This window comes from Amblyomma maculatum, chromosome 8 (assembly GCF_055883805.1).
Source record: "Amblyomma maculatum isolate TAMU_Amacu chromosome 8, ASM5588380v1, whole genome shotgun sequence".
Classification (NCBI taxonomy): Eukaryota; Metazoa; Arthropoda; class Arachnida; order Ixodida; family Ixodidae; genus Amblyomma; species Amblyomma maculatum.
This window is the reverse complement of record NC_139351.1, coordinates 72,008,035-72,030,461: the sequence shown is the minus strand read 5'-3', so window position 1 is coordinate 72,030,461 and position 22,427 is coordinate 72,008,035. Positions and strand designations below refer to the sequence as shown.

General features: G+C 46.2%; 1 protein-coding gene across 1 annotated transcript; it reads left to right on the top strand.

The window, feature by feature from the left end:
- Positions 1-18,947: 18,947 nt before the first annotated feature.
- Positions 18,948-22,081, top strand: LOC146181491 (uncharacterized). Its single transcript, XM_084575795.1, has 2 exons — positions 18,948-19,241; positions 21,890-22,081. The coding sequence occupies exons 1-2, from the start codon at positions 18,948-18,950 to the stop codon at positions 22,079-22,081; spliced, it is 486 nt and encodes a 161-aa protein (XP_084431921.1).
- The last annotated feature ends 346 nt before the right edge of the window (positions 22,082-22,427 follow it).

Below are 22,427 nucleotides of genomic sequence, written 5' to 3'. Positions count from 1 at the left end.
TCACCCGAAGTCAAGAAGTCTTTTTGAATAAGCTCATCGCCCATGCGGCTTACACGCATCGTATTATGGCCCGCTGGCGTCAGTATACGGAGAAAATGATTACGTTCCCCCCCTCCCCCCCCCCCCTCCCCCCCCCCCCCCAGTACAACGCGGCGGCATATCTCATCTACTCTGGGATTGCCCTGCTTTTTCTACTGGACGCTCCGAGATCGAACCCTACCGCCTGAACTACCGTTGTCTTCTAGAAACTGATGCTAACACACAGATGATATTTGCCAAGTATGGCTCGCTTAGTGGCCTGGTTAGAGCAATGTGATTCGAGTGACGACCTAAACGATGAAGATTCTGTCTACTCTCATTTATCCCCATCCATGGCCATGAGCCTTCCCATTCAATAAAGGACATTCAATCAATCAATCAGCACCACAGCCGAAACACAAACAAAAGCTTTCTCTATCTCACCTTTCACTGTCACCTTCCCCCTTTCGCATAATGCCCGGGTTACCTGTCCAGCGGCAAATGAAAAAGATACCGCACCTTTCCTTTTTTATAAACGCATTTGCATTTTTACATTCCGCGACTATTTGTATATGTTTAAGTTGTTTCTGAGGGGATGGAAAGCGAGGCATTTGTCTCGCTTTTCGGTGAATACCCGCACTGACCAGGTGTTGTTGTTGTGGCTGTAGGAACAATGAAAAGAAAATGCACGGGCCTGCTACTGGCTCTGTAGCTGAGCCACCTCCGCTGCCTCGTGCGGACAAGGAGAAAATAGAGAAAAAAAAGACGAGAGAGAGAGAAAGACGCGCGCCCTAACAACAGCCGTCGTCAACCACCGAAGCAGTGGCAGGTGCAATGACGGCCTACAACAAATAGTTTGGTGGCTGGCTAGCCCTCGCCGCAAGCGGCCTTGACCTACCGTCCCAGCCCTACAGGGCCAGGAACTGCCACCCTTCACCACCTCCGTCGTGCGGAGACCCAGGAGGCCTGCGTGCCTCGTATTCTTCGTAAAATAGTTTTCTCTCTCTCTCTCCTTCTCCGCCGGTCTCTATCTTAATGTGTCGCCGTGTCACTGTCTGTTCTCCCCCGCACGCGCCACATGTTTGCGTCCTCTCCGTTTCTGCTCCCTCGTGCCGAGAGTTGCAGACATCGTGAGGCGCTAGCTCCGGGCCCCGTGTCGCAGGAAAGCTGCTGTCGGCATTATTATACTCCGTTGTAACGCGGAAATCTGCGAGGCGGCAAATAAATAAGAATACTAATATGGCGGCTACGGCGAGATTCCTCTGTGCACGTGGCCCTTTCGAACAACTGTCTCGTGGCTGCTCCTCACGAGCAGGATTCTAGCCTCGTGGAATGCGCCACGTAAGAGTCCGTGAGAGAGCGACCGTCGGACGGTGTAAACCACGGCTGTTTACTTTGGGAGAATTTCGTTCGCTTCCGGTGGAACAACTTCAGTATTTAGGATCTCGGCGAATGCACCGAACGAATGATGGGCTGCCTATTTTCCTGCTGTTGCAAGCGCACGGAAACAGAAGACGACGAGCGCCTTCCACTGCCTCCTGAAGCAGACTCCACTTTGGGGTACCAGTCGGTAGCATCGAACATACCCGACTTTAACCTGCCGGAGCCGCACCAAGAGGCGTTTCAACATCTTCCACTGGCGTCTCAAGTAGACTCCACTCTGGGGTACCAGTCGGTAGCATCGAACAAATCCGACTTTAACCAGCCGGAGCCGCAACCAGAGGCGTTTCAACAACTTCCACTGGCATCTCAAGCAGGCTTCACTCTGGGGTACCAGTCGGTAGCATCGAACGTACCCGGCATTAACCAGCCTGAGCCGCAACCACAGGCGTCCCAATGTCTTCAACTGGCATCTCGTGCAGGCCTCACTTTGGGGTACCAGACGGTAGCATCGAACATACCCGAGTTACACCTACAGTCTTGCCGGGTCCGCAACAACGAACTTCTGCTCGCGCGAGGGAGGTCACATTATACGAAGACACCAGCCGCGACACCAGCGTTAAACCTCTCACTGGAGATGGCGATGGCGTCAAGAGCAGCTGTGACAGGGGTTCAACGTGCGGCTTCAGTGCAAGCAGGTACGATAACTAGCCTGAAGAAAAGCGCTAGCCCCGTCGAAAGCCAGGGCCAAACGGGTGCGTAGAGTTCACCATCGATGGCGTTCACGATAAGCTGATACATTCTCCTACTTAGTAATGGCGATAGAGTTCCGGCCTTTCTTAAAATATCCCCGCAGGCTTTGAATTTTGCAGCCTCGTCCTCAAAGGCTGGAATCTTTCTTGTTGGTGCTATACGGGCAGCCAGACAAATAGTGCATGAATAGGGGCTGTCCTTTTCTGAAACTTACAAACTTTCAAAGACTTCGCAATTATTTAAACTCTATAAGCGATGCAACAGGTCATATTCTCCTCTTATTGTACCCGTACCGCTCTGCCTACTCAGCCCTGATAAACCATGTTCCCCTTGTTTCAGGTCTGCCTCTGCTTCGGTGAAGACTCATTGTTGCTTCTTCATTTGCGCGTAATGGGTCCGTAGTCAGTAGGCACTTTCAAGCCTACTAATTTTCTGCTATTTGATGCTGTACCTCCCTTTTTTTCTGAACGTATGTTTCTACGCTATTAGCGAAATAAAATTTGGAAGTTCATTCCTTACTTTTCGCCCCTGCATTCTCTTTTTGGTATATGTCTCTCTACAGCGTTTCTCTGATATGATTCGCATGTCATGGGCAAGACGCAGGTAATTAAGTGGCTCCATAATAAACTGTGCATGCGAGCACGTGGCTTCATTCTGAAGTGTGCATGAGAGCGCGTGACCACTCTCTTTAGAGAGCCAATGTGGCTGGCGCGGCGCTGTGTAGGCCCAGTGTCGCAGAAAAGCTTTTGTAGACGTTGTCATTATCCGTTAATAATCAAAATAAATTGTTTTACAGAGTAACGTCCAAATCTGCGAGGAAACAAAGAAATAAAGCTTTGTGATTTAAGCATGGCTTGAGTCTAGTGGTAAAGCAAAAGCTGTGGATGTTGCAGCGATAGTCCTTGTAACAACGTTTAAATCTGGGGTTTTGTAATATTTCTGTATTAGGGTTTGGCTTTGTTTGGGGAGTTTAGCGTCCCAAAGTGACTCAGGCTATGAGAGAAGCTGTAGTGGAGGACTTCGGAAATTTAGACCACCTGAGGTTATTTAACGTGCGCTGACATCGCGCAGCACACGGGTGTCTTGCTTTTCGCCTCCATCGAAAAGCGGCCGCCGAGGCCGGGATTTGATCCCGCACCCTTGGGAACAGTAGCCGAGCGCCGTAACCACAGCGCCACCCCGGCGGGGTTATTTCTGTTGTATTATTTTCCTTTCGCAAAATCTGTATTAAGATTTTTCGAAAGGAAAGGGCGTTATACTTCGAGGTTGACACCTCAAGTCAATGTCAGGTTCACATATTTTGCTTGAAAATTGATTGCCTCGCTGCGGTGGCGCAGTGGTTAAGAGGCCCGTGTGCTGGTGCCGTAGTACTATGTACTGTGCCAGTTCAATCGCGATCGCCGGCGGCTGCGTATCGATGGAGACGAAACGAAGAGGCGTCCATGTGCTGTGCGATGTCAGTGCTCGTTAAAGATCCCCAGGTGGTAAACTGCGTATCGATGGAGATGAAACGAAGAGGCGTCCGTGTGCTCTGCGATGTCAGTGCTCGTTAAGGATCCTCAGGTGGTCTAAATTATTCTGGAGCTCTTCACCATGGCATCTCTTTCTCTTTCCACTTTCACACCGACCTCATTCCCATCCCTTAAGGCGCGGTTTTGCGTCCACAGTGTGTGTAACAGACACTGCGCCTTTCCTGTGAACCAATAATATCTATTATTATTATTATTATTACTATTATTACTATCATTATTATTATTATCAAGAACTCCTCGTTTCTTCTTTATGCTGATGATATAAAATATTCAAGGTTTTTTTCAATTCAAAATATTCAAACATTCTTTTCAAGAATTGCTTGTGTTGCAATCGGACATATCTGCTTTTTTTCATTTGTGTGTGAAGAATCGACTTACCCTCAATTCTTCCAAAACTAGCGTTGTCTCATTTACTCGTGAAACACACAGCTTTCTCTACCATTATTCTGTGAATTCTGTGCTTTTGGACAGGGTTGATGAAATTAATGACCTTTGTGTACTTTTTGACTTTACCACATATAACTCCCACTTTCTAGCCTTAATATTGTATTTATTTCAGTTTTTGTTTTTCTCCTGTTCAATGCTGTCTGCATCTTGAACTACTTTTTATCCGTTTCTTGCTTATTTTTCAACTTTAAACTTTATATTCGAATCTTACTGTCCCTTGTTCAATTTTACTTCTTTATTGTATTATTCTGTATTTCTAGCCTGTGTTTTAAGTACCATGCACTTGTTGCGCCTGGAATGGTTGTTTATTTTATGTATATTTCACCGAAGCGGTGGCCTTGTGGTAGAGCATCCGCCTCGCATTCGGGAGGTACCGGGTTCGATCCCTGGTGCCGCCGGTTACCCACCGGTTTTTAAATGGGTACAAGCTTTCCCCCGGCCTGGTGCTCGGCTCTTCTGGGGTGAAATGCTTGGGAAAAGGGGTCACGGCCCAAATAGTTGCGCCGATGTGGCAGTGATTCGTTCCGCCATCGGACAACAATAAGTCCGCCTTGCGCGGCAACAGCCCATTATGTGGCCCTTTTTTTTTTTTTTCGTTTTGTTTTTTTAGGACTGCTGCAGCTGAGGCTCTAAGGGAGCACTTCAGGTGAGGGTCAAAGGAAGTACCTTTGCAAGACAAACAGAACCACCTTTGCAGGCTGCGAGGTTCGAAACTGGGTTTGGGCCCACTGCGGAGGAGGGGCGCGCAGCGGGGTTTACGGAGCTTCTCCCAAACGCACACCCCTGTAAAAGCCGAGCACCAGGCCGGGGGACGCTTGTACCCATTTTTACCGGTGGGTGTCCGGCGGTGGGTTTCGAACTGACCACCTCCCGCAGCCGAGACGGGCGCTCTAACCACTGGCCGTGGCCTAGTGGTTAGATGAAATGGGCATGAAAAGGAAGATGAAATGGGCATTAACATGGCATGTAATGCAAAGGGAGGATAACCGATCGTCGCTTAGGTGACAAACTGGATTCCAAGGGAAGGAAAGCGTAGCAGGGGGCGGCAGAAAGTTAGGTGGGCGGATAAGATTAAGAAGTTCGCAGGGGTCAAATGGATGCAGCTAGCACAGAACCGGGTTAAGTGGAGAAATATGGGAGAGCCCTTGGCCCTGCAGTGGGTATAGTCAGGCTGATGATGATGATGATGTTGAAGACTATGCTGATCAAGTTGCCCTCTTCCGTTCTGCTAAAAGGTCTGCGCTTGAAGTTCTGCGTGTGACGTATTTTCCGGTGCATAACTCGTACCTTTGTATAAGTCGTACCCTCCTCCAAATGGCAATTTTCCCGGGTGTATAAGACGAACCGATAGAAACGCGTTGGGGATAACGCTCTAGAAAGCATGACGAAAATGCACAGGCGAGGCGGCCGCCTACATATGCACATATCCCGTGATATGCAGTGCTCACAAGGTGCATGTAGCGTCCAACTTGCGTGCAGTACTTTTCAAAAAGGTTTTATTTTAATATATACAAATGATATATGCACTTACAGACGGAGTTTAGGCGAAACCGTCTGAGAATGAGAGGGAGAGAAGGAAATGAGAAGGAGGAGGCAGAGCAGCGATGGGAATTATGCAACGCGACTAAAGTGCCTGGCCTTCATGGTCGACTTCATTATCTGGAGCATACTGGGGGCTTTGCGACAATGCCGGATATTTTTTTCGCTAACCGCAAGTTGCAGCCCGGTACTCGTGCTCCTCGCAAATTCAACTGCACGCAACTTGAACTTCGCATCGCAACCTTTTAGTCTCGAAGGCGACGCAACGGTTAGCGAGAAATACAAGTCGTAACAGATGGGAAGCACGCGGTGGCGAGAAAGATTTATTTGTATTAAGGCCAAAAGTAAAGAACAATTTGTGACATGAATATAGGGAGATCGCATTTAAACTGTCAATCACTACAAGCCTTTTTCGATTACCGTTCTCGAGAGTGCATTTTAGTTACATGAAGGTGTATGATACTTATAGAACATGTTTGTTGACCATTGTCCTGTCATTACTAATCATTATTACATAGCAGCTTAATTTGCGGCCGGCCTTCGGGCAGCCATTGTGGCGTCCTGGTCGTGAAGCCTCTACAGCGATCAGTGCATTGAAGATGTCAGGCTAACGAAAATGACGCGAATGGAAGCGGCTACAAATTAAAACTTGATAATGGAAATCTGCCTTTTTACATAAGCAACACATTTCTTTTCCTTCAGAATTAAATATTGTTTATAATATCGTACGTGCTGCGTTACTTTTGAGTTATTTCAAAATGCAGTTACTGGGGACAGCAGAGGATGGCGCGCATTTGTGGCAAGTAATGTTCCTGCTCTGGCGCAACCCTGCGCCAGCCACCTGATATTTTGTCAAGTATAAATTGCAAATTGCTTTCTTAATGTCCCAAAGTGACACATGGGCTTTGAGCGACGTCGTAGTTATGTACTCATGATTAATTTAGACCACCAGGGTCTCTTAACATACGCTGACATCGCACAGCGCACATTCACCTTTTCGGGCGCGGACCAGGCGGGGCCGCCGCGGCCCGCATTTGTTCTATACAGAAGCCCCACCAATGGATAAGACGAACTGACAAAACTTTCAGAAAAAACTGCGACCTATACAGTGGAGAATACAGTAAATGAACAACCTCGTGAGAATTCGGTTCTGGCTCCTTGCGTTAATAAATAAAGAGGGTTTTGGCATTGAAGGGAGTACAAAGCCAAGCCTTCTTTAAGGCATCGGGAAGGGACTCGGCTTCCAGTACTTTAGGCTTTTATTGCATTGGTATTGCAATAGTAGGTCTCACATTCTGCGTTCAATTGTTTTGAAAAGTCTGATTTTTGCCCTCACCTGATTGGTAGAGAGTCCGAAAGCGGATGTCAGTTCGCTTGCGAGTGCCAGCAACGCAGAAAATTGCGATGTTCCAGCTTCCTCAGCGAATCACCCAGCAACCGCAAGCAGCACTTTTTCCCGCTTCCTATTCGTTGATAAGCGAACACAACGAGAGAATGACAAAAGAGCATATGATGTTGCGTGTCAGGTCCCACATTAGGTACGTAATGAAAAGCGGTTCCAGTCAGCCACTCTACTACAATAAATGCAAAGAACATTTCAGATAGTGTTTTCTCTACCTTAAGGGCCTGATGGATCGTTTAAAATAAAGTATACGCAATGCAACTTCACAAGGTTCTGCACTGACATGTGGCGACTGCAGGGGCAGTCGATGGTCAGGCGGAGAGAGGAACGCAAACGATATTTGGCGTGCACTCACTCGCTACACAAACGATGCTCGCTGCTGCTGAAGCAGCAAGTCGGCGTAGCGACCTTCCTACTACAGCGTCGTTAAACACCGGTTCCTGCTGATGACAGTAATTTTCGTTTTGCCTCCCGTTTCTGCAGGCGCTGCAAGGACGACAATGTTTTCCTTTTTTAGCAGGCGTACAACAAACGATTCCATGATTAATGTACGCGGTAGGCATTGTTCGATTAGCCAATAGCCAGGAATATTTTCAAGCATTAGTTAACATATGTGAATACGAAGGAGGTGCAGTCGGCTTATACCTTCAGCACACTTAAGTTGGGCCTGATAGTATTCAAAGATTTCAGTGATAAAAATCTGACAAGTTTGTCCATTCCACTTCTATCTCACTGTAGATCAGTAGCATCATTATCCCTTTTTCATAAAATTTACCACAACAGCTACCTGAAAGAAAGATTACTAACAAGACCATCTTACATATCAGTGGGCATTGATCATCGCCATAAAGCTGGGGTTCCATCTAGTCACACAAAACGTTTCCATGACTCATTCATACCTAGAACTTGTGTCAGTTATCATCTTCCCCATGATATCGCACGTATAACAGATAACGACGCATTTCGCAAAGCCATTGTTTTTCTTTGAATGTATGAAATTTAGTGTTGATCTCAGTGTTTGTTTGATGTGTTCTTTTTCTGTTTCAAGTTTGATATCCACTCCTGTAATATCCCGCCCAGGGCTGACAGTATGAATAAATGAAATGAAATGAAATGAAATCTATGCTTGTTACGATGTTGTTTGCCCATTTACTTCATGACATAGTTTTTACTTATCCCCACTGCATTGTGAAGTTTTGTTTTCCTTTTTCTATTTGCGCGTGTTTTTTTGTGTACTTGTACTGTATTTGTACTGTAACTTTGCTGTACTTTCATATACTTTTATGTATCCCACTCTGCAATGCCTCCGGGCCCTGACGGTAAATAAATAAATACCAGTGAGTGAAAGACCAAGACTGGCAGAATATAAGTATAGCAAGGTGTATGGATAAACGAAATACAGGTATACGGGGAAAACCATGAACAGATAACCAGGGCGAAGGGATGACGAGATAATGAAGCATTGGACATTATGGGGGTACAACAGATACGAAGTACAGATATGAAGATATTTAGAAAGGAATAATGGTACCAGGGCTTACCTTGGGGAACGCGGTTTTGTGTTTAAGTACAGAAGTCCAGTCGTGGTTAGAAATAAATTAAAGATCTGTGGGAAGGTTAGCACTTGGAGCCCACGGCAAAGCTACAAACGAAGCAGTACCGGGAGACATGGTCTGGGCGTCTTTCGAGGCACGGGAGGCTGAGAGCAAAATGTTGTATGAGGAACACCTCAAGAAAATGTACCGTCTTTGCCAAAAGTAACCAGGCTGCGTGTTCCGCTTGTCAGACGGGTAGTAAAGAATTGGTACCGCTTTCGAAGCTTTAAATCAGTGCAAACTAAAGGCGAGCTCCTGTACTCACTACTTATCAAGTTGCGATCCTCTGGGAGTCAATGTTGTCTTTAGAATATAAGCGAGAAGCGAAGCACGCAGCCTGGTTACTTTTGGCAAAGACGGTACGTCAATAGGCGGACAGATAAAGTGCTTAAATACATTTGTCGAAAGGGCATTGACTTACAGTGGAGGAAATGACCATACAACTAACCAGTAAGTATGTGTGAAGGCAGGACGCAGAAATAAAGAACGTTAAATGACAGGTAAAGAACACAGAGGCTAAAAACCGGAATAATTCAATGGGAAAGAAGCCGACTCCAGACATGTATAGGAATTTGACAACACGGATTACAAAGGGAACCTTCTGTGCCAACTCAAGAGACAGCGGCCTTCTTTTTGAAGCTAGATCAGGATGTCTTAGAAACCGAAGCTACAGAAGGAAGCTTAACTAAGAGGATTAAACTTGTGCTATATGCGGTAGATGCCCAGAAACAATGAAACATTTTACACTGGAGTGTGGCAGTATCCATCCAGATGTCGAGGTGGACACAGTCACTCTAACCGAGGCTCTGGTGTTTAGAGGTAACAAAGGAAGCGTGAACGAATCGGCGGTTAAGCTAAGCAAGAGACATTTGGAAGACTGGTGGATAAATAGTAGGAAGGCGAATCATGGAAGCTAAATCGAAATTAAACACTGGTATTTAAAGAATCAGGGCTTAAAAGGAAAGTCGTTAAAGTTAACGGATTAGCTAAGGTGAAAAAGAAAAGAAGTTTGAGCATGGTGATGACTATCACCAGCCCGTTTCCAAGGGGACGCTCCTAATATTCATCCTTTAATCCATGCAATAAATGCATTAACTTGCCACTAACCGTCAACGTTAACTAACCGTAACTGAAAATACACAACACGCTCCAAGAAATACTTCAGGCCCGCTGAACCATGCATTACCGACGTCTAACGTTGGTTCAAATTAGCCATTCCATATCAGGCTGCTATAATATCCCACTTCCAACAAACGTATCAGTCCTAACCACCATGTGCCAACCATCACGAGACCACTCTTACACTGAATTATTATCTCGTAACATCACCTGGCATCTGCAAGAAGGCAGACGCAGCATTATACGCATCCTTGCTTCAACAAGATTATGCTAACCACCAAGGTTAGAGCGAACCTTGTTCCCTCTTTTAACAACGCACCGCACACCATAGTCCAAGTGCAACAGTGGCGTAGATGTATAATATCCCTCTCGCGTGCAAGAGAGTCCAGTCCCGGTGCCGCGCAATTCCCCAGTGGAATAAAAAGTGCCCAGTGTGTCATGGAATTGTATGAAGAGATTTGGGGTGTGACCTGATGCCAGTGAACACCCGAAAACGCTCTCCCTCATCAGAACAAAATTTGGCCACCCTGGAGTAGTAATTGGCCGCAACCTCCTATAATTGCACCGGATAAATACCCGGCCCTCTGCATCTAGCGGCAACGGAGCAACTGACCACGGCGGCGGCCAGACCTGTAACGCAGTGGAGGCCGTTAATAATTTTTTGTCTGAACAGGCCGCTATTGTAAACAGACCCTGGCAACGTTTAGGGCTAGAGCCCTAGCTAATCAAGCTAGTTTTGCAGTGCTATTAGAGGAACTGGAGAGTAAGAAGTGGGATGTCATAGGCCTTAGTGAGGATAGGAGGACAAATTAGGCATATACTGTACGGAAGGACGGGCATGTACTGTGTTATCGAGGTTTACCGGAAAGACGAGAACTAGGAGTAGGGTTCCTTGTCACTACGCATATAGCTGGTAACATAGATGAATTCAGTAGAGTAATGGGAGGTTTAAAGGCATCGTAATTAAGCTTAATAAGTGGGGTAAACCGAAGGTTATACAAGGCTACACGCCTGCATGTAGTTATGATGACCTGGCAGTTGAACGCTTCTACGAAGATGTAGAATCGGCAATGGGAAAAGTGAAAATCAGTATACTGTATTGATGGACGGCTTCAATACCAAGGTACGCAGAAAGAATGCTGGAGACCAGGAAGGGAAGATTACGGCGTGTGTTCAAGGAATAGTAGGTGGGAGTTATTAAGTTCGCTGAACGCAATAACTTACAAATCATGAACACCTTCGACAAGCAGAGCCCCCGGAAGTGGACATGGAAAAGCCTTAAGGGTGCGATGCAGTGGCTTCAGGATGGCAAGGTCTCGAATTAGTCTAGACTTGAAGAGTAAACGAAATAGATTACTAAGAAATAGATTAGCAGGGCATAACTAATAATCCTTATAGGTAACGAACTGGATTCTAAGGGAAGGGAAGTGTAGCATGGAGCGGCAGAAATTCAGGTATGCGGAGGTAGTTTAAGAAGTTTGCAGGGGTGAAGTGGATGCAACCAGCACAGGACCGGATAAATTGGAGGAACATGGGCGAGGCCTTCGCCCTGCAGTGAGTATAGTCCAGCTGCTGGTGATGATCCCAGAGGTCCGGGTTCAAATCGTATCTCTAAGGGGCTACCCGGGTTAGCAGCTCTTTCTCACGTAGCTGCCGGAGGCATGAGCGTATGTTTTCGCTCCAGGCGCCAACAACGCCGACACCAAACTTTCTGCAAGATTCGACATCTAACATTATCCCTTAATGTAGCTTCAGAACAGAGAACAAAAAATGGCAGTGGCTTAGCTGGGCTGTGCGAGGATATACGTAGCGAAAGCTAAGGCTCTCCTTTTGAATCCTCCGACATATCATCAGGCATGCGACACAGATGTCGAAGCGAGCGGAGGCGGGCGCAACGGCGGGGAGTCGTGCGCCCGCAGATTAGAGGCTGGCAGGTAGTCCTTGGCTTGTTGAGGCCTCTTCCTCCAGATGGACGGTGCGATGCTAGGCGCGCGGTGTGACGTCATGAAAGATCGCGCGCAGAGCGCGGCATCCGTCAGCTGAGCGGTTGCTAGGCAACGGCTCAATGTTGGTCTCTGTGCCTCCTCGGAGCACCGCCACAGCGAAACAGCAAGTTCGCGGCTAATGTAGCTTTCGCTACAAAACTAAGGAAAGGGGAGAGACACAACCTCTTTCCTTCAGACTATGACGCGATAGCGCTAACGACTCGCATTTGCCGGCTTTCTTAGCGGATTCTAGAGTGCGTACGTCAACTTTTAATTCGTGCCTTTATTGCTTATTATCAGCCGGACTATTCCTGCTGGAGGACAGAGGACTCTTATATTCCTCCAATCAACACGGCCTTGTACTAGCGGCATCCGCACAACTCCTCAACTTCTAATATCATCCGCCCGTTATGACACCGAGTTAGTTTCCTTCCCTTCTAACCCAATGTGTTACCCATAGGGGCCATCGTTTATCACTTGTTCGCCCTACAGGTCCTGTCCATACCCATTTCTTCCTCTTGATTTCCACTATAGTAGGACAAATTTTACAAAATCAGCCGTTACTAACTATGCGCAGTGGTCCACGGCGTATTTATTAATACGTTGAACAGTTTTGAGGATCCGTTTTTTAAATTTGACTAAACAAAACAAACCAGAGACGCTGAAATTCTTAAACTTTTATTTGGTCTCATGGTTAGCTCTCATCTAGGTAACCAGAAGGGCCTTAGCAGTGGACTAATTTCGGTCATGGAGGAACTATGTGTGGCTGTTACTGCGGACTTAGCCTGTGTCCGTAATTACCTCGTTATTTCTATGACCCACTCTGCACGCTTCCTATCTCTAAATGTTACACCTACCATTTTTCGTTCCATAGCTCTACCTATAAGATAAAGCTTTTATATACTTTCCATTTGAGGGATACTAGTAGGCTGCCTTTCTTGATCTGAATGTACTTATTATTATTCTTCAATTTATTTTTCTTTCGTAATCAGGATCCGCAACCACTACTTGTCTTAAGCAGACGCATTTCCTTATATTTCTAGCGCATCCCAAGCTATCGTAAACTGCTGTTCATTTCAGAGGCTGTGCAAGATTGCTTTAGCCTTCTGCATATTATTTATCCTGTATTTAATGCAGACTCACATGTGTAGGTATATGTGTCTCAACGCGAATCAATAATTGTTCAGTGGGCCCCACGTTACTCCTAACGAGGGTTTAGCTGTTGTTACCGCAATGTTTCTTTTTGCAGCGTGAGAGGGGGGGGGGGGGGGGGGGGGGTCCTCTTAAGATCTGAGGAAGCACTGAGGAAAACAACAGCACTGAGGAAATGAGCGGCACAATATTCGGCTGAGCTTGATCTTGGGTTCCACGCTTTTGCCATGTTCCACGCATGTGCGACTGTATAATTCATCAAAATTCGGTTCTCGCCTTCTGGATCGTCGGCAATCACGGATCCGAAACAATCTCTATATTAAACTTGAAACAGAGCAACAAACGCGGCGGGTTCAATTGCACTCTTATCTCTTCGGAGAAACATTCTCGTATTTTCGCGCATGCGCAGAACGAAAGCTCACACAAAATTGAATCTCTGATATGAACCCCTCAAGAACTAAAGCCACCCTAATGTAGTCATGGGATATCACGAAACGTGGGATGAGCACATGATAAATAAAACAACAACAAAATAGTCTGTGGCTATAAGAAGATGATTCGAACCTTAGGTCTAGAGTCCAGGTCCCTGGCAGCCAGCGTCCCTGGCTGCTGCATTAGGCATACCGATCCATCGCGGCAACTTGACAACACACGTGCCAAACCGCTATTTCCTCGCTTTTTGCGTCGACGTCTTCACCAACTTGCGCGCGCAATCCAAAATTCGAACAAGTGGTCGCATCCAGTTGTACAGCCGCACGGCTGGTGTGAATGACTGCTATACGTCACTACTGAGAAAGAAGAGGGATAGGAAGGACTCAAAATATCCAAATTCTCCCCTCCTTGTCCGCGAATGTTTTGTATCTGCAATGCACCCCCCCCCCCCCGGTCCCCCGCGTTGGGCATGAGTCATCACGGCTAAGGACATCATTATCATCACCAAATCCTGCTTTTTGCGCTGCCAGCCTCTATCCCGAGCCTTCTACCATTATATAGAGTTAGCCGGCAAATGACAATCAGGATTTTAGTCTGGGCTAGTTGGTCCCGTCTTGTGTGTTGTCTGCTTCTTGTGTCAGGTTTCTTCGCGTTTGTGTCAGGTTTCTTCGCGTTGTGTTAATTTTTTGAACTGAAAATCAACTGGCTCTAACTTGCGCTCAAAGTCTACCCGCTTAGCTCTACCAACTTTTTATACATCATACTGGTGCCCGTGAAATGGTGTCAAATGTATGTCCATGTTTTCCTCTTGCTACAGGTAATGAAATCAGCTGAGAAGCTGTATTCACCGTTTGTTTTTGGATGTAGCCACTTTTTAAGCACACTAAAGACAGTTGTTTTGTTATTTTTGTATGTCTCTTCACCTCTATACACGGAATATCTGCGGCGGACGTCGACGTCAAGCTCGCACGTATAGCAGGGTTGCGCAGAGTGCAAGGCAAACTTGATGTGGCAATAGCTATTCTTCTGAACAAAGTGTACGAACTTCCTAGGTCTAAAATGCATCCCACAAACCGTGCTACAGACGTCGTCCTACCTTTTTCTGCATAAGAAAGGCCTTGCTGTACCTAATCCCTAGATATTTCTTTCCTGCAGCCGATGTTTTCAACTTTTTTCAAAACGCGTAGAAAACACATTTTTGATCGTCTTTTGACCCAGACGTTAAACGAGCTGGGTTGTGCATTTAACACTAGCCACCTGAAAATAAGATTTTCATGCGTAGCGTAGCATCAAGCTCCCCATACCAGAAAAAAAAAAAAAAAAAAAAAACATTGTCCGTCGGGGTGTTTGGTGAAGTAGTTACAATTAAAACTGCTTTAGCGGAATTTTAACTGATGCATAGGTCAATTAGAGCCGCTGAAAAGAAACTGCATAATTACAGAAAACGATTTCTTCCTTGCATACAGAAGTCGCGGTGCAGTTTTCTCTTCTAGCGGGGGTTAAAACAAAATCGCGATTCGGAGAAGCAGGAATAAACTTTGAGTTCACTATTGGAAGAAGCTTCAATGCGTACCCACTACTGGAGGAATGTTCCACGCCTCCATTTAAAGACTGTGGTGGCACTGTACCCTTTCAAATCTGATTTGGGATTTAGGCGCGTGCTGAAAGTCGAATTCACGGCGCTGTTGTTGCAGCCTGACAAATGTGGCCTGGTTAGACGGCGTAACTGATCTAAATGAAATGGCAGGTGATTGTTTATGACCATGGGTGTAAACTTCCGCCTCGCACTCGAACAAATCCAGCAGCTGCTGTGACATGTGTATACGGCAAGAAAAGGCGATCTGGATTCTGGTTCTCCGAGAGCAAAGTCGCCAATGAAGTACCCAAAGAAGGTGAAGTTCGCGCGCACAGAATGGCAGTTATGCATTAGCTATCGATGACATCCTCTCCTGCCGCAGGCATGCTACTCAGAGAAGAAATCATTTAGAAATACCTCTTGCTCGCCTAGGATTGCCATTTACAGTTCCTGTCCTCCTCTCCTTTGGTGCAACCGTCAAAGGATATGCCCTAAAACCGGTGTGTGAGTTACTTCACAATTATAATATTGCTTCTTGAAGATTTCTGTGTTAGCGCTGAGCTGTCTGAATTATACTCTTTTTAACTTATTATTTCAATTATTTTTCAATTTTATTCCTTTTTTCATTGTTTTCTATTACTATCGCCTCAAAATTTCAAATTATTTCAGCAACACTAACTCCTAATTATTAGGTTATCTATCATACAGTCAAATCGACATTATCAATTATATTGTTACGGGGATGTACTTAATGTAACGGCACTGCGATGGGCTGAACCTACAACGTCACCTACAACGAATTCTGGTCAATCCCTCATTGTGGGTATGTGCCATTATAACGAGGGAGAAGAAGAAGAAGATCAGACGCGAGCTCGGCTCTAGTTGGCAGCTCGTGACAGCGCCGTCAGAAGCTGCAACAAATCCACCGCGGGTATGTGACATGCCATCATGAGGAAGGAAGAAGGAGAAGAGGAAGCAGCGGCGGCCCGCTCTGCACCAGTCCTGAGCATTCCACGGTCCAGCGAAGACACCTGATATCCATCCACGCGGCTTACCTGGTCGACGCACGGCTGGAGAACGTGAGTGTAGTTGGCTAGAGTGTTCGGTATTCGTGTCATTGGCAAGCCGCGTTCTCCTCTAGTGTGGAGAGCCGAAGACGAGGAGCATTGCTATCCTCACCCCAGGATTGTCTCTAGAACCTGATTCCTGCTTTGCGCAGCAAGCGTAGACAGCTTGAGGATTAAATCAGGAGCAAAGCCCCCACATAACGTCGTAACCGATAACTTTTCTCCTCACCGCCTTAATGTTTCGGTTGAGGTTTTCGCTAAAGTCTATGAAGATTTCCCGAAGGCCACCCGCGCATCCCTGCAGTGGGGCGAACAATCTTGGGGAATGCTAGAGGGCTGTCAAGTGTAGATAGTCGGTAAACATGACAGGCGCCCCTAAAGTTGTGGGGGAAATCAGCCTTCACAGCGTTGCCTCATGAGAAAGTTTTGAATGCACGACCATACCCTGTTTTGTTCTTGCGATAGCAATACTGCGTCATATTTCTGCCTGCCGCGTCGTCCCGGGAAGGGCCACATTTGACCTTGAACAGCCGTGAAGAAGACGAAGAAGAATAATAACTCTCGGTCATCGGCAGCTAATGCTTTCCCTTGCTAATTGTATTCCAAATTTACAAACTTCTAAATTTTTGCTTCGTGTTTTTTCTTTCAATCAATTATGTGAACTTAAATCTTATGTTTTTGTTTAGTTGACAATTACTTTAATGCACTAATTCAGTTTGTGTAGGACATTTGGCAGTCCACACTGAACCCTGGCCAATCCCCCTTCATGGGTATGTGCCATATATCAAGGAAGAAGAAGAAGCTAATGATTTCGCTCATCATTCGGTTCAGCAGCATTGAACCCTTCTCATTTATATGTGGGCTGGTAACTTACCATCTCGCATCATACCCTTAAAGGATGAGCTTAAGTGTCCCCAACCATGTAGCGCTTTACACTGATAGGGCGTGATAGGGGAATAATGCAGCAAGCAAAAGAAGCTTCCGCCGTTGCTATTGTAATTCAACTAGGTTTAACCAGAGTTAAACCACATATATATTTTTTTAGACAGCATCTTTTGCTGAACAGCGTGCAAAAAGACTGAAATCGGGAAGTATCTGATGGTTTTCAGTTCAAAATTACAAGATTGCAGGAAGCTTCGCTTAGGAGCTTAATGCTGAAAGCCTTTACTCCTTCTTGTCTTCTCCTTCTGTTTACCTCTTCATTTCTCCCTCTATCTTGCGTGTTTGCGTACTTGTTATAATTTCATTGCTTCCTTTCCTATGGCTTCGTCGTCGTAACCTATTGTGATGTCTTGCTGACACATCTCCCGGAATCTCGCAGAATCTCGCTGAGACATTTCGTGAGCACATCTCGCGGAGTCTCACAGACACATCTCACAGATGCGAGGTCTAGAAAGGCTTTCGCCGTAAAATGTTAGTAGATCGTCTCGTTTGTGGATCTACGTGGCTCTATTTAGGTTCAAAGGTCCATTCAGCAGTCTGTTAGCCGCGGCATGCTGTCGCTTTATGTAGAAAAAGAAGAACGAAAAGTTCTACGGGGCAATAACCTCACACAATCTCATCAAATCACATAGACATAAAATATATTCCATACTCTATGTTAATGTACAAGAAACTATGAGATCTTATGCAATTGTATGCCACTTGTATGTGATTTCTTACGTGAATTGAGTGAAACTGTATGAGAAAATGTGAGGTTATTGCCTCATACAATTTTTTCAGTAGGGATGTGCCACATCACATGTTTCTCTATGGGGAGACAGTTACTCGTTAAAGCAAAAGTGAGCGAATTGAAGGAAACAGGACGGGAGACAGTTAAAGCATTATGTCCTAAAAACTGTTCCGCGGCCAGCTTATGTGAATTACGGGAAACTGTTAAGTGTATCTTTCTTTGACGTAATGTGTAACACTGAAACAGTTCCAGCTCAGCTGTCGGTCTCGGGTTGGTATCTTTGTCATTGTATCTTTGGTGGCTCAGCATTGCCAGAGGAAAAATCTCATCTCGACAGTGGCTGTAGTAAATAGAAAGCACTAATCCGAAGTCTGCTGCTTCGAGCAAAATCTTGCCTTCCTTGCTTGTGGAGCAGGTATACATAGCAACCCTATGCATAGCAACGCGAGGAAGACGATGACGAGGATGAAATGGGGACACTCCTGCGTGCCCAGCCTGAAATGCATATCTCCGTGAAATGAGAACTCGTTGGCGACAATTGTATGTGTCATTTGAACCAACTGCACAAAGCTAAATTACAGAAGTACATGACCCTTGCAACACCGGGGATATTACAATTTATCCCAAATTCTCAGCATTTGTGCTACTGTTTGGAGCATCGGGCTGCTTCAGGGGATTGTTTGCACATGCCCCACTGGCTTGGGATGCAGGAGACTAGTGCGAAGCTTGGTCCGTATTTATCGCCTGCTTGTATTACCTTGGTAATTTAGTTGGCGTAAGAAGAGCTTTACGAAATATCTGGTCTTCTTTGTTCAGTACCCACAACGCCCCTAACCATTACAGCGGAGGGAATCGAAAATGGAGGCAGCAGACTGAAGTCTGGAAGACGCCTGCCACAAGGGAAGAAAATATTCACTGCACTACAATTACACTTAATCAATCAATGAACATCGATGAAAAGAATGTTCAAAAAGACAGCGATGGCTGAACCAAACATCAAAAAGAAGATATTTTTGAATATAATGTTATCACCATTGTGAGGCAACTGGTTCGCTGATATTGTTTTGGGGAAGATGAAATATTAATTATACTTATACAACAAGAAGTTTTGAGAACTCCTAAATGAACAACTCCCGCAGGAAATGCCTACATTCAGAAATCTTATTTTTTCTTATTACTATGGAACGTGGGCATTGGACTGCGTTGTTAACGAATCGGAAACAAGAATAAGCCGTCCAAGAGGTGGGAATTATGTATGGCACTGCGCAGGTGTTGGCGATGGCCATGCACAAGCCCCACCCGGGCCGCCAGTGCCGGTCGGTATCGTTCGACGACGGCAAGCGGTGCGTGATCGCCACCGACCTAGACCCGGAGGTGGACCCGCTTAAGCTCAAGCCCGTCGTGGGCCGGCCTCCAACGCCCCGGCCGTCGCGAACTGACTGCACCACCTCGTCGTCGCCCGACGGCTTGTCGTCGCCAGACGAGTTCGGCGAGTGCTCCTCGCGGCCTCACAGCGCCGCCTCTGCCGCAGCCGCCGCACAGCAGCCGCCGACGACGGGCTCACCGCCTAAGGTATTAAAGAACTGTCAGCGCTACAATACGAATGCGAAGGAAAAAAAAAAAGAGGCAGAAAAATGGAAACCCCTTTCCACATGTTGGAGAAGTTCCCTGTACCGAGTTCATTAACATTTTCTGTGGTTAAAGGTAGGCATGGAGCTTCAGAAACGAAAGAAGCTTAATGCGCATGTTATTGTGATGATTAAAGAAATGATTGCTCACTGATGTTCTTTTGAGCGCAGCCATGAACACACGAAGCAGTGGTGGTGGCTCAGGTATCGAGCCATTTGGCAGGCCGGGGTATTTTTGTTGTCTTCCTACAGTCACAACGTGGTTTCTGATACGGCTGAAGCGAGTCGACCAGAGCCGTCTACGTTGTCCTGACGATTTCGTAGTCGGCGGGATGAGTCTAATTTAGATTCGCATGACGTGACCGATGATGCTATGAGTTTGGCAAAAGGAAGGGCGCTTATATGCGCCAAGCTAGCGGCAGAGACCGTTGAAGAACGCGACCGTCGATTTGCTCAAAGGCAGGAGAAGAATGTTGAAAAAGGCGGCAGATAACAGTTGTGGAGGCAGCTGATACATTTGCCTCGCCTTAGACGACGAGGCATAGTCAGGAACAACAAAACTTTCGCTTACTTAACCATCATTAACGGCGATAAGCTGCAGCCATTTTTTTTTCTTTCTAATGTACTATGACAGTGATGCACTTCTTCCGCAAACAGTACTTTCCAGCACTCTTAATGGACGTTGAAAGTATGTTTACGGTTGTATCCTAATGTAACAGATCTTCAGAGGGAACATTTGTGAATATTCGAGTAAATTTTAAATTTTCTTCGGGACTTTAAACTTTCCACCAATGAGACACCCATCTAAGCTCCCAGCCGATTAGGGCAACAACTCGCCATTTTAGCCGACCCTTCCTCTTGACGTAGTGTCGCCTGGGTGAGCCCTTTCATAGGGCGCAAAGTAGTGGCGTGGACAGGACGAGCGCGTAGGGGAGGAGGGACGTGGTGTGATCTGGTTTCCTTATTTGTAAGTTACCTCTACTCATTCAAAAGACTATAACTGATTCTGGCCGTGCACCGACCTCCAGCCCAACATTCAAGGACAAACTAAGTCTGTTTATCCATACGACATACATGCTGGTGTACTATCTAAGCTGGTATATAAACACATGAATAACTGACCGCTTTACTAAATACGCAACGTAAACAATACCAGTTACTTGGTTTATTGCAATTGAAAAGTCACTCTAACGCTACATCGAGTCATTGGATCGCTTATGTCGAATATAATTGCACTGGACTAATTGTAGGCCTTAAATTTCGGTAATTTTTTGTGAATACAATATTAATTCTAAGCTACAGCATCAAGTCGAATATCGTTGAATTGTTGAGTATAATGTGACTGCACTGACTGCATCTCATGGTTATTGGTAATTAGTGTGATTAATTGCCTTAAGTGGCTGATAGGAAAGATAGGGCGTCTGTCACTTTTCTGTGGACACCTGACTTGTGCTTTAAGATTGTAGAGGTGGGAGAACTAAAGATTGAACTTTATGTTATAGCATTAAGTCATATACAGTTGGATAGCTTATATCAACTACGATTGCACTACTTTAATTGCTGGCCCTAATCCATTGCTGTTAACACATGTGAATAAGAATTAACTTCATGCTGAAACGTGTAGTAAAATATGGTTGAAACGTTTTCGACGAGTAGAATCCAAGATCAAACCCTAAAGTGTACAGAAACATGTCATACCAAGCTAACACTCGCTTAACTCTGTTAAACTAAGCTTAAACTGACAATGTTTTTCTTGCTAATTAATTGCTAATTGGTTTGTAGGAAACTAAATACGCTTTCTCTGTCACACTTGCTCTCTGGATACCTGACCTGGGCCGTAAGGGAAATGAGAAAAGTGGAACTGAAAGAATAGAAAGAGAATGAGCTGCCATTGTGGAGGGTTTTTAAATAATTTCTACCACCTATAGATCTTTAACGTGCACTGACATCGCAGAGGACACGGACGCCTTTCCGTTTCGCCTCCATCAAAACGCAGCCGCTGCGATTGCCCCGCCGGGGTGGTGCAGTGGTAAGACGCCCGACTACTGTCCGGAGTACCCGGGTTCAAACCCGACCTCGGCGGCTGCGTTTCGATGGAGGTGAAACGAAGAGGCGTCAGTCTGCTGTGCGATGTCAGCGCACGCTAAAGATCCCCAGGTGGTCGAAATTACTCCGGAGCCCTCCACTATATCTCCTCTTTATCTTTTTCCACTTTCACTCCCCCTTCCTCCCTTCCCTTACGGTGCGCTGAGGTTTCCACAGAAACAAGTGAGACAGTTACCGCGCCTTTCCCTTCTTATAAATCAATCAATCAGCCGCTGCGATCGGGTTCGCGCCTTCATATTCCGGTTCAATAGTCAAACATGGGTTGATTTTTGGAGAGAATGTGAACATCACTTTAGTGTACATGGTGCTGTGGACCTAATCTTAAAAGAGTTGCGTTACGGCATTAAGCGATGGAATATACCGATTGCTAATTCACGTAAATTCACGGCTTAGTAAAGAAACTTTTTATAATCCGTTTAACTACTGATAGATACGAGTGGGGCCATCCCTAACCCATCTTAACGAGTGAAGGTTCTTTGCGCGCAGGGCAAGTCCCTAGAGCCGGAGCTGTTAATGATGCGTCTCACACTCGAGTGCAACGGCCTGGCGGACAAGGATCGGGCGGTGTCCATGCCAGCGCGTCAACGTGAGCGTGGAGAGGGTCACTCGGACGACGAGCGGGATGTAGACAAGCCGGCCACCGAGGACCTGACTAGCGAAGGTGGAAGCAGCGTCTGACACGCGATGCACCTTGTCGGCACCCACGTCGTCGGCACTCGGTGTCTCTTGTGCCGCTTTGAAAGGCCGTTGTATCCCTCCGCTCGCGTCTGGAGGCGGAGTCCACGAGTCTCGCGTCTGGTCTACACCACCTTGTCCACAAGGGCGACACCCTCGAGAGTCCCTGAGCAATAAAAATTGCTGCCTCGCCCGGAATCTAGAGATGCAGGCATGAAATAGTCAAGGGCTCATGGCGGCCTTGCCACCTTCGTGAGTGGCCGTGAATTCATAGCGTTTTCAGCAAAGGAGAGCAGATCTTCTGCCCTGGGGTACAATTCGCAAGTCGATTAATTTTCGCAAGAACCTT

Bases quoted from the DNA above. Each gene is read 5' to 3' on its own strand.
- LOC146181491 (XM_084575795.1), top strand. From the start codon at position 18,948: ATGGCCATGCACAAGCCCCACCCGGGCCGCCAGTGCCGGTCGGTATCG. The intron at 19,242-21,889 runs GTATTAAAGAAC...CTTTGCGCGCAG, and splicing joins CGACGGGCTCACCGCCTAAG to GGCAAGTCCCTAGAGCCGGA.